Source organism: Bufo bufo, chromosome 9 (genome assembly GCF_905171765.1).
Source record: "Bufo bufo chromosome 9, aBufBuf1.1, whole genome shotgun sequence".
Taxonomy (NCBI): Eukaryota; Metazoa; Chordata; class Amphibia; order Anura; family Bufonidae; genus Bufo; species Bufo bufo.
The window spans coordinates 190,333,222-190,346,452 of NC_053397.1; the positions used below are offsets into that span (position 1 = coordinate 190,333,222).

Consider the following 13,231-nt stretch of genomic DNA (forward strand, 5'->3'; position numbering starts at 1 on the left):
TGCCGCTGCTCCAGTTCTTCCAGCCAGGCTGTGTTTTCCCGGCTGAAGCAGTGACGTCACGTCGATAACACGTGACCTTGTCGTGAGCATCGCTGAGGCCAGCGATTGGCTTCAGTGGTCATACACTGTCAACGTGATGTCACTGCTGAGCGGGGAAACAGAGCCTGGCTGATCTTTCAGATAAATTCCCGACAGTTCTTTATTGCAGGCGGATCCTGATGGTTGTCCGGTTTCCTCCTGAACCCCTTTAAATTGATACGCTGAATCCACTGCGGCCCTTTCCCTCTATTTTGATACCGATCGGATGCAGAAGACAATGAACACATCCTAACACGACTAAGGAATCCTGACTCAAGAGGTAAAATGACTCAGTCCCACTAGGACACCGCCAAGGAGCTATTTATTTGAGCTGGTTTATATGGTGGTTGATAATTAGGCACACAGAGCGAAAAACAAGAACACAGGCATTAACCGCACAGAGCCACGGGAGCCTTCCACGAATAAAATGAGTACATCAGGCTTAGTAACTGCGGGACTACAGGACCCATGCAGGGCCCGAGCCGCAGGATGCCCGCACACACAGAAGACCTCTTCTTCCCATTCAAGCTCATGGTGCAGGCATATCATTTCTCTAAATACCAACCCAAAGATTTGCTCGAGCCTCGATGACTTTCCGCAGGTGCGGTCAGGAGGCAGAAGGGTCGATCTATCTGCAGGCTTCCTTGAAGGTGCCAATCACTTGCTCCTGATTCAGAGAAGACAGCATGCCCTTGTAATTACACAGCGAGAGAAAAGTACCCTCATGCCAGCTCTGGGCACAAACAGCAACAGGAAAACAAGTTTTTGCAGAAGGGCGCGCTTTCTGGAGGGCTCCCTTCTGTGTGTTTCTTATCATTAGCGTTCTGAGTAATCTCTTCAGCCATCGACGATGATTGTAGAGAGGACGATGGCGCCGAGAGGTGGAATTACAGAAAAACGGAGCGTGGAAATACCGAAAAACTAGCACAGGTGTTACAGGGAGCTGGCGACTAAGCGTAACGCCTTGTAACGCCGGTTCCCCCTATGATACACCTTTCTTTGTGGAGAAATTCACCCGTCAATCTGTAGTCAAATGAGGGATCAAGCGGGCTATGGCGTTAGGACTCATGCACGCGGCCGTAGTTTTGGTCCGTATCCGATCCACGTTTTTTTGCAGATCGAATACAGACCCATTCATCTCAATGGAGCTGCGAAAGATGAGGACAGCAAACCCGACTGCTGTTCGCATCCATAGGTTCGTTCTGCGGCCCCGCAAAAAAACAGAACATATCCTATTCTTGTCAGTTTTGCGGACAATATAGGACATTTTTACAGAAGTTAAACAAAAAAATAAATAAAATAAATGGTGGCTTCCCCTTGGCTGGAATCCGTGTTTTGCGGATCGCAAAATACATGCGGCTGTGTGCATGAGCTCTTAGGCGCACCCTCGCTCCACCGCACACAACGCCCAATGTCTCGCATTCTGCTTAGACTGACAGGGACGCGCGTCACCTGCTCTCAAATCCTCCACCTGTGCCATCTGTTGAAACTTCGGCGCATGCGCAGTACAGTCCGTACCATTCTGCCATTATCGTTGCACTGTACGGTTAGAAAAAAAAAAAGTATATGTCTATCAAATTCAACCGCGGGATGTGGCTGAAGGGGAGCAGGAAAGCAGAATTTTACACGTATATGTAAGGCCTCATTCCCACGGCGGTATCCGTTTTACTGTCAGTTTTGACATTAATGGGTCTGCCGTCCGCATTTTGCGGCTAAGTATGGGACATGTTTTTGCGGAATGGACATACAGATGCGGGGGGGGGGGGGGAACACGGATCATCAGTGCGCTTCCTGCCTCCGTATGTCCTTTCCTCAAAAAGCGCACCACAGATCCATGGGTCAGCAAATAAAATGCGGATGGCACAAAGAACGCATCTGTATTTTGCGTACCTGCGATTTACAGACTGCAAAATGGATACGGTCCTGTGCATGGGGCTTTAGGCTGGGGCTACACGGCTGCGCGACGCTGGATCTAATGATTGTCAATGGTGCAACCTGAGACTGCGTTGAGGTCTGTTCACACCTGATGGCTTCTTACCCCCTCGATCTTAATGAGAGTAGCCGGCCACTTTTCCTGTGACCTGGTTGTGTTTTTACAGCCAAATCCCAGCTCTAAAATAGTCCACCGCCATATAGTCCCAGCATTAAAGGGAGTGTCACCAGGAAGCTCACTGTCAAACCAAGAATATTGCCTGGTAGGGCTAGGTTGGAAGAATCTAATGACCTCTTTCTTTCAGTGACCCGTTGCTTCATTCTGCAGAAGAAGTACCAGCTGAGCCGTTCAGTGCACCGAAGGCGGGCACAAGCCACTTTGTGCACTCTTGTTCCCTCCTGCTTCCTCTGTCAACCACTCCCTCTCCTTCTTGATTGGCAGGGCCAAGTTTTAGCATAATCATCACCCAGTCAATGAAGGAGAGGGAGGGGCTGGCAGAGGACGCAGGAGGAGCAAGCGTGCATCCAGTGGCGCAGACCCGCCCTCGGTGCACTTAACTGCTCATTTGCCTCCAGAATGAAGCACCAGATTGCTAAGTGAAAGGGGTCATTACATTCAGCTGAGCTGGTCCTACAAGCCATGGCACACCGTGTGCTGTCCGCATCTTTTGTGGCCCAATTGAAATGAATGGGTCCGCACCCGCTCCGCAAAATTGCAGAATGGATGCGGAAGTGCGAATGGACCCTAAAGCAGGCAATACATATTAGATTTACGTCAGCCGAACCCGTCAAATTCGAATGTGTATGGAGTCTTCCTCCCGCTCTCCCCAGGCGCTGATGTCGGGGGAGATGAGGATTGGGCATGTTGGATTTCAACTGCCCAAACCTTAGTTCTTTGGGGGGGGGGGATACGGCACCGCTATCGATGTCTGGCAGTGGCATTCTGCCCTTTCCCCATTCATTACACATGCATACTCGATCAAGCTGAGCATGCATAAGCGCTGGAGGATTGGGAAAAATAACTATTTGGCCGACAGTTATGGCATGTGTACGGCCAGCTTTAGGGGACGCCCACACCAGATGGAAATTCTGCGGATTTTACTAGCGGATTTCAGAAGTAAAATCCAGAGCGTGTTACACTGCCATGCATGTGGACGATTTTTTTTTTTACAAATCACATCTGCATGGGGAAGAATTTTTCTGTACATTAACTGACAGATTGTTAAACCGGCAGTATGTCAATTTCCATAATATATAATATACAGTATGCAAATGAGCCTCTAGGAGCAATGGGGGCGGTGCCATTACACCTAAAGGTTCAGCCCTCTCTGTTACTGCCGCGCCCTCTGCACTTTGACTGACAGGCAGTGAAAACGTCATCACATCTGTTCCTGTCAAAGTGCAGAGGATGCAGCAAAGAAATCGGAGCCTCTAGGTGTAATGGTAACGCCCCCGTTGCTCCTAGAGGCTCATTTGCATATATTACTACTTTATTTTTCTCAGCAATGCGGGCACATAAGAACATGGGACCAACACAGATGTCTTCAGCTGCCAAGTGCACATGTAACAGGTCAGCCAGTGTCATAGGTACAAAACTGCTGACAGATGCCCTATAAAGGGGTTGTCCAGAATTGTAAAAACATAGCTGCTTTCTTTAAAAACCAGCGCCACACCTGTTCACAGTTTGGCCTCATGCACACGAGCGTTGAGTATTTTGTAGATCCGCAAAACACGGACAGCTTCTGTGTGCGTTCCGCAATTTGCGGAACGGCACGGACAGCCATTGATATAACTGCCTATTCTTGTCCGCAAAACGGACAGGTTATATTTTTTTTGCGGGGCCACGGAACGGAGCAATGGATGCGGCCCCATTGAAGTGAATGGGTTCGCGCCGCAAAAACTGCGGCTCGGATGCGGACCAGAACAACGGCCGTGTGCATGAGGCCTTTGGGTGTGGTACTGTAGGTGCAATACCAGACACAACCCATGGACAGGTGCGGTCCTGTTTCTGGTCCATGTTTTTCTAGTCCTGGACCACCTTCTTAAAAGACTTCACTAGAGGAAGACTCGGGGGGTGAATGTTTCCAGGCTTTTCGTCATTAGTTCCGTACACCCGCAATATTCCTTTCGGCACTCACCGCCAGCTCTGGCTACTGCAAAAACAGTAAGGGCCACATGGGTGACGGGCACAGCCCCTTAAGGAGATCATTAGACATGAGGACGACGCACTAGAAACTAGTATAAGTCAGCGCGAATCCTGTATAAACACCACGGCTGACAGAAAATAATGCAGTGCGCAGGGAGGTCGCCGCTGGTAATGAGGCCAGTCACAGGAACAAATGTGTGGCCGGCCACCAAGAGGTGACAGTGTTTTCTCTGGGCTCAGCATAGCACGAAGGTGTAAATGACTGTGTACACAGCTGAGGGCGCCGCGCAGCATTCCACCACAGCCCATGCCTGCAAATGTACCGCCATATAAGTGTCATTTTACAGACGCTATCTCGTCCCGGCTGTAGATTGTGTGTCCACAAAGCACCTACCAATAAACGTCACAAAACTGGTGGCTACTTCTAACAGAGAAACAACATGTCAATTTAAAGGGACGGGTCACACGGAGCACGGTATAGCGCCGGAGGAGCTGAGCAGATTGATATACAGGTCTGTGGGGAAAGATTCAGCAGAACTTGTCTTTTATTCATTTACATCCCTGCGTCTTCTATGCTGAGGAGTCCAGGGGGAGGTCCTACTCCTGTATGACTTCTATGCTGAGGAGTCCAGGGGGAGGTCCTACTCATGTATGTCTTCTATGCTGAGGAGTCCAGGGGGAGGTCCTACTCATGTATGACTTCTATGCTGAGGAGTCCAGGGGGAGGTCCTACTCCTGTATGACTTCTATGCTGAGGAGTCCAGGGGGAGGTCCTACTCCTGTATGACTTCTATGCTGAGGAGTCCAGGGGGAGGTCCTACTCCTGTATGACTTCTATGCTGAGGAGTCCAGGGGGAGGTCCTACTCATGTATGTCTTCTATGCTGAGGAGTCCAGGGGGAGGTCCTACTCATGTATAACTTCTATGCTGAGGAGTCCAGGGGGAGGTCCTACTCATGAATGACTTCTATGCTGAGGAGTCCAGGGGGAGGTCCTACTCATGAATGACTTCTATGCTGAGGAGTCCAGGGGGAGGTCCTACTCATGAATGACTTCTATGCTGAGGAGTCCAGGGGGAGGTCCTACTCATGTAGGACTTCAGGAAAGGGTCCTTTTATAGTAAATTACTGGTTCAGGAGTGGCTGCTGATGGATCCTACAATGTTATAAAAAAAAGTAATTAGAGGGGTTCTCTCACTTCAGCAAATGACATTTTTATAATGTAGAGAAAGTTAATCCAAGGCACTTACTAATGTATTGTGAGTGTCCATATTGCCTCCTTTGCTGGCTGGATTCATTTTTCCTTCACATTATACACTGCTTGTTTCCATGGCATTTGTGAGCTCCTGCAGTACAGGCCGCCAGAGAGACCAGCAGTTTTTCCTAAAGTGTGCAAGCACGGCCACCGCTGCAGGATTGCAGGGTGGTCATAACTTATGGAAACGAGTAGTATATAATACGATGGAAAAATGAATCCAGCCAGCAAAGGAGGCAATATGGACAATCACAATACATTAGTAAGTACCTTGTATTAACTTCCTCTACATGATTAATGCCATTTGCTGAAGTGACACAACCCCTTTAAGAGGGGAAAGGGGCGTCCACTGGTCAATAATTTCGCCTCTAAATAAATAAAAATTCTGCCATTTTGACTAACCCTTTACCCAGTCAGGCTTCGGAGGCCACAAAAGGTGGCCAGAGACAAAAAGATTTGGATACGACTAGATCCTTACAAAACACGGACGCGGGGTAGATTTACTAAACAAAATGCCTCCGAATTCTGGATCTGGTTTTGCCATCTGGGACATTTAGGACATTGCTAGGATATGCCATAAATGTCTAATAGGTGCAGGTCCCAACTCTGGAACCCGCTCCCATCTACAGAGCAGGGTCTTAAAGTGAAAGGAGAGCAATCCGTGCGGCTGCCCTCCATTCATGGCGCTTCCGAAAATGACCGCTGGCTTGTCTATTTTTGGAAGTCCCATAGCATTGAACAGGGGGTTGACTCTGCTTGTGCGGCTTGCGCTTCATTCACTGCTCTGAGACTTACAAAAACAACCAAGCACGCTCGTTTGGTGATTTTCAAAAGTCCTACAACAATGGATGGAAAGTGCAGTGTGCTCTCTGTTCACTTTGGGGCCATGTTCTTCAGCTAGGTCCCAGGGGTGGGATATATGACCTTTATGGCATATCCTGAGATGGGACCACCGCTTTAAGCATTCAAGCCTCCCCACAGAAGGTGGTGTGGTTCACTGCAAAGGGGGCATAATTTAATAGGTTACTAAATTTTGGCGCAAAGTAAGGCCCGTTTCACACTTGCGTTGTTAATTCCGTTATTGAGATCCGGCAGAGGATCTCAATACCGGAATTAAACGGATCAGTTTTGATTTTGTACATCAGGAGGCATCAGTTCTGTTAAGTTGTTTTAGGATCCGTCACCATTGACTTGCATTGTTTTTAGTGATGGATCCGTTCTTATGACCACAGCTTGCAGCGGTTTTGTGTCCGGTCACAACACGGAATGCTGCCGGAACAGAAGACATCCTAGTGCATCCTGAACGGATCCCTTTCCGTTCAGAATGCATGAGGACTATACGGAAATGTATTTTTTTCTGCCGGATCTCAATACTGGAAAACAACAACGCAAGTGTGAAACGGGCTCAAGGCTATGTTGACGTCTGCCTTGAAGGTTCCATTAATGGTCTCCATGACAGATTCCGTCACAAATACAGGACAAAATAGTGCAACTCGTTGTAGTATTTTGTCCAGTAGAATGCTAGGCCTTGACGGATCCCATTATAGACAATGAGGTCTGTCGGGCGCCATTCGGCTCCGGCGCTTCTGTTATTCTTACTGCACTGCTCAGTATATAAACAGAGCAGAACAGTGGAAACAGATGCACCCAGCCTTGGCCAACCAACTGGCCTATAGATGCACCATTTCTATCATACAGTGCGATAAATCTGGCGCATTTACGGACTCTCTAGTCTACGTTTACCACGTCTAAATATTGGACAGGTCATTTTTTCCTGCTGACTGCTACATATAAATGTTCACAATGATCTGATGTCCGGATAATTCAAGAATGGCAGATTGCTGATATGTGTTTATAGCCATCTATATTTAAAGGTGATGTCCGTTTTCGTCCTGAAACGGGCTCGGTATGTTTATAGCCGTCTATATTTAAAGGGGGATGTCCATTTTCCTCATTAAACGCATGCAATCCACCTACAATAAAAAATAAATAAATGCTCTTTAGTTACCCGACAGATCTCGTGCTGCTGCTCAGATTCTAGCGGCAGGGATCTGTCTACCTGGCTGCAGCAGCAGGGACGTTGTGTCAACCACTGCAGCCAATCACTGGCCTCAGCAGGGCACAGGAGAGATCAGTGATAGGCTGCAGTGGTCACATGTTGTCAAAGTGACCTTGCTGCTGCGACGGCACAGGATCTGTTGGGCAAGTAAAGGCCGACTGCATGTGCTGGCCGCTTTCTTCCTGAAACTGGATAACCCCTTTAAGGACTAACCTTTCCTACCTAATGCGAGTACCCCCACCTCTGTCTCCAGCTTCCAGCACACCAGTGACTACAGTACGCAATGACATAAGCCGTTCATATTGATACAGGATCAGTAACCGGTCCCGCTCTTACCTCACTGATTAATCCATGCCTGGGTGGTTAAGGATAAGCAGGTATGTACTCAGCAGGTATGTACTACACAATCACCCTTTGTTAATAGAGAGAAGTGCGTCCAGTTTGTTTTCTATGGCAGGTTGCCACGTGTCCTCGAAATATCGGTTTACACTCGCATGTATACGTTTTAATATGTAAAGCGAAGGTAAGGACTTTAATGAGACCCAGATCAGGTTTCTGTGTCGACAGCGCAGCATGTGGTCTAGATTTTCCCATTCACCTCGACTGCACAAGAGCAGGGTAAATACGCGAGCTCCTAAGTTTTCAATTATTTTGCCGATTCTATTGGTTTAGGATATAAAATATCTAATAAAAATATAATATAAAAAAAAAAAAAAAAGCTGTAGAAAACTAACAATAACAGAACTGGGTACAATGTGCTAAAAACGTATGGACGATACCACAGGAGTGACTGAGTAGCTTGAATTCTAGGAAAATCACTGTAAAAAAGCAAAAGCTAAGGGACTATTCACGTCACGTTTTTGTCCCACATTTGACATTAATGTTGGTGAAAAAAAAAGGATGCAAAAGCGCAGTACACAATGCTTTTCCAACTTGCAATGTATATGCTATGGATACTATTTTTTAATAAGGGTAACGGATTCCACTGTATGGCATCCGTTGGTGGGATTTTTTTAAAGGTTTTTTTCCAGGGTCATGATATCCAATCATTGAGGTCCAACACCCTGCATCTCCACGATCAGCTGTTCCCTGCAGCCTCCTGCGCTGGAGCTAGCGCTGTGAATGGAACAGGAAGCACAGCGCCGTTCAATGTGTAGTGGTCATGCTGGGTCACTGCAGTTCAGCTCCCATTCACTTCAATAGCGGCTGAGCTGCAGTACCCCAGCACGGCCACTACACTTTGAACGGAGCTGTCTGATTTCTTCTTCACTCAAGTTCTAGTTTCAGCGTTTGGGGCTGCACAGAACAGCTGATCGTGGGGTTGCGGAGTGTCGGACCCTCACTGGCTGGATATCAAATGATCTATCCTGAGGATAGGTCATCAATATGAAGAACCTGGAAAACCCCTTTAAGGCCGTGTTCACATCTCTAACGTGCCACATCCGGGAGGCTGTTTCGGCATAAACGCTGGCTGTCGGCCAGACAAAAAATGCTGCATGCAGCGGTATTTTTCTGGCCGAAACCCAGCATTTATGCCAGAAAGTAGCTGGATCACCGCCGGATCCCGTTCTAGTCAATTAGGATCTGGCGGTGATGTGTAGAATCTGGCAATGCCGGAGATGTGAACGTGGCCTAAAGGGCTTATCTGGGATTTTTATATTGGTGGCCTATCCTCCGGCTAGGTCATCAACTCCCAGCACCCCCACTGATTAGCTTTTTGAAGAGACCGTGGTGCACACCGAGCACCGTGACCTCTTCCTAGGCCAGTGAAGTCACTGTACATTGGTCACATGGCCTAGGCATAGCTCAGTCCCATTCAAGTGAATGAGTCTGAGCTGCATTACCATGCACGGCCACTATACAACGTACGGCGCTGTGCTCAGTAATCTGTAAAGGAGGCCGCAGCGCTCACCGGATCGTCACGGCTTCTTCCCCCGGCAGCTTGGGGTTATCAAAGACCAGCGTAAAACGCCGGCCTTTGATAAATCACCCCCAATCTCCCTGCTGAAAAGGTAAATGAAAGCCACACAAAACATAGGGGCTTAAAAACATAGCAAGAAATACTGCGCCTACAGCCGAATTGTAATGCTGAAATTCATCACCGCGGAGACTTTCAGAGCCCCGCTGTCATTTATTTCAAATAAAAGTGATATATCAGAGGTGACGCCATGAATACATCCAAGGAGGTAAAAGCTTTAGGGTACTTTCACACTAGCGGTTTTATTTTCTGGCACCGAGTTCCGTCCTAGGGGCTCAATACCGGAAAATAACTGATCAGGCATATCCCTATGCATTCTGAATGGAGAGAAATCCGTTCAGGATGCCTCAGGATGTCTTCAGTTCAGTCACTGAACGGCGTTTTGGACGGAGGAAATACCGCAGCATGCTGCGGTATTATCTCTGTCCAAAATTACGGATCAGTTGCCGGAATGCCGGCATTAATTTACATTGAAATGTATTAGTGCCGGATCCGGCATTAAAAATACTGCAATGCGCAGACCGGTAAAAATGTGAAAAAAATATTTAACGGATCCGTTTCTCCAGATGACATGCGGAGAGACGGATCGGTTTTTGCAATGCATTTGTAAGACATATCCGCGCATCCGGATCCATCCACAAATGCTGTCCCGTTTGCGTGCAGACTGCCGGATCCAGCAGGCAGCTCCAGCGACGGAACTGCTTGCCGGATCACTCTGCCGCAAGTGTGAAAGTAGCCTTAAATGAGCCGTCAGAAAACGATGCGAGATGTGCGGAGCCCCTATCCGCTGCCTTCCGTGCGCCGTGAGCGCTTTCACGTAATTAGGTGTGAACAGATGTAATTACACGTTCCGTGCTGGAGGCAAGTCTCGGGTTCTGCTCTGTAAAGTGTGGATGACAAGCACTTGCTGACATTTTGTGTTCGGCGCAGATGCAGATTCTGGCCTTACCTCGTCCTCGCGGTTCAGGAGCACCAGCTGGCTTTCCGTCAGGATGCAGTACTTCCTCTCCCATGTGGTGCTCTCAGTGTATGGCGACTGGCCGCATGACAGCCGGTGAGTGGGGGGTCCTTTCACATCTAGGAAACGCAACGAGAGGAGAAAACATGAGCGATGACGGAAAGAGTGACTTTCTATTGTAAAGCGTGCAGCAAAGCGAGCAAATACACATAATAAAAGGTGAAGATCTGTAGGGGTCTCAAGTAGTGATGAGCGAACTTGTGGATCTTCATCTGCTCCCGATTCGGTTTCTTTGCAAGGGATGAAGTGTCTTCTGTAAGATATGACTTGAGTCTAGTGTTGAGCGTACTTGTGTTTTAAGTTCGGCGTCTAAAGTTCAGGTTATCGAAGTATCCAGTTATGGATTCCGCTACCACGGACCATAACGGAATTTAGAATCCATAACGCGATTCTTCAATAACCCGAATTTTAGACGCCGAACTTAAAACACAAGTTCGCTCAACACTAGACTCAAGTCATATCTTATAGAAGACACTTCATCCCTTGCAAAGAAACCGAATCGGGAGCAGATGAAGATCCACAATACACTTATGGTAATTCCAACCAAATTCTATGCAAATGTTGGGCGCCTCAATGTTCCCGGCACCTCTATATAATGAAAGGGTTAAAGGGAGGCACGGTCTACTCTTTTTCTTTTACTAGAACTGAATATTCGAAAGAAGAAGAATTCACTAATGTTTTAATGCTTTCATAGAACCGGACGAACCTGAGCTTTGAATTTCCAACACAGCCCTGCAGTTTAGATTTGGCCACTAGATGGCAGCCTGAACTTGACAAGAAATCGCACCATCCCCGGCCGGCAAACATAGAACTGGGATGGAGATGATAACTTGAAAAGCTATGACTTCTGGATAGAACGAGGCGCCAGTAACGGTCATACGACATAATCACGATGCAACAATGAGAATTTTGGAATTTATTAAAATTGACACTTATAAAACAGTTTTTGACTAGGAAATAACGATGCTACGTGGAATCAGGAGAATGCATAGTGTAAGAGGTGCTGGGAGGCACCACACAGCTCAACCATAGAACACCACCGGCGGGTACACAGAGAAGCCAACGGTGGGGGATGCCAGTGTCAATTGCAACCGATAAGGAGACCTTACGTTGTGTTGATTTATGACAGTAGCGCACCGCACAGTGAGCTTATCCTAAATATTAAAGGGGTCGTCTCATCTGAGACATTGTGGGCATATCGCTAGGATATCGCCAAGTAGGTGCGGGTCTCCAGAATGGGACCCCAGAAGTGAGCGGAGAGCAGCCCGCATGCGTGGCCATCCTTTATTCATTTCTATAGGAATGGAGTGAAGGCTTGGTTATCTTCGGCCCTTCCATAGAAGTGAACGAGCGATGGCCGCGCTAGCGCGGTGCCTATTCATTTCTTTGGGACTGCCGAAAATAGTTGAGGGCACCGGTTCGGCTATTTTCAGAACCCCCCCGTAGAAATGAATGGTGAGCACGCCATGCATGTGTGGTGCGCCCTCCTTCACTGGAGTGCAGGTGTCAGAGGTAGGACCCGCACCGCTCTCCAACTTTGATGGCCTCAAAGTCCCAGGGGAAACGACCCTTTTAAAAGCAATGACGACGCTGACATTTTGGAAGAAATTTATCAAGCCCTGCAACCACCAGAATTTTGGAACTTTTTGGGCTTATTTGGGATTAAAAAAAAAAAAAGTAACTTTTTGCATTTTTACATCACTCCAGTTTTAAAAAGTGGGTGGGTAAGTGGCAGCGGTTAGCCCGTCAAGCCGATTGAAGCCAGATTTATCAATAGAGACCTTGAAAAAAATAAAAATAAATCTCACAAATTGTCGCCAGAAAGTAGAAAGTGAAGTAACATCTCAAGACAGAAGTGTTAGACTTAAAGATGCACCAAATTCATCAAACACCAGACGCCTGCAAAAATGACCCCTCATGATAAACCCCCCCACCCCTATATCTCCAAAGCAGCTGCTACAGGGGTCACGCGAGGGGTTCCTAACCTCCAGGGGTACATTGTTAAACCAGTTACTTCTGACTCGGCTGCCAGCTGTCCGGGATTTGCTGGCACAATTCCTTGGGTGTAATTGGAAGTTTTTGGCCGCTTTGGGACTCCTGACGAGAGCCTCCCCTGCTTAGGATGGGCCTGTGAATCCGTATGGGGCATCTCTGCTCCACAGGCCCACGATGATGTGACCACCTTTGCGTAGTTACTTCAGGAGTCCTGATATTTTTTCTCTCCTCTATATATACTCTGGGTCCCATCCCAAAGTACTGGCGCACAACTGACAGTATAAAAAATAAAGGGCGTTCTTCCTCAACCCAGACAACACTCATCTGCTATCATACTGAGCAATGCCGGCGTCACAGACCCACTGGGAGAGGAGCCCTATGTAACCAGACTGCTGACCAGAACCACTCCCGGCCCAGCCCAGACCTCTGGCTGCAGTTTTATTATCCAGGGGTTTGGAGAGATGTGAACGTGTCCTGCTCGTCGGTGTACTTACTGCATTACAGGGATCTGGAAGGAAATGAGTCAGTCTATGGTGAGAATCATTACTGCTGCCCAAAGGAGAGATGGATTTTTTCCCAGAACAGTCAAATAAATTCCTTCCTATGGCATCCGCGTAAAGCGTGTGACAAGGAGGAATCACACGCTACTGTGTGCCTGCTGGTCGGCTAATGAACCCGCATAAAACTGTCACTGCTGACAAGGCAGAGCGTAGGGACATTGCAGGGACCTTCCTCCCCATAAATATATATATATTTTTTAAGGATTTCTAAA

General features: G+C 47.8%; 1 protein-coding gene across 4 annotated transcripts in view; it reads right to left on the reverse strand.

Annotated features, from left to right (window-relative positions):
* RASAL2 (RAS protein activator like 2) overlaps window positions 1-13,231 on the reverse strand; it is a 294,933-nt gene that overhangs the window by 158,813 nt on the left and 122,889 nt on the right. For all 4 annotated transcript variants that reach the window (XM_040406661.1, XM_040406658.1, XM_040406656.1 and 1 more), the window contains exon 2: window positions 10,396-10,523. In XM_040406661.1, coding sequence (XP_040262595.1) covers window positions 10,396-10,523 — 128 coding nt within the window. The remainder of the gene's footprint in view (window positions 1-10,395; window positions 10,524-13,231) is intronic.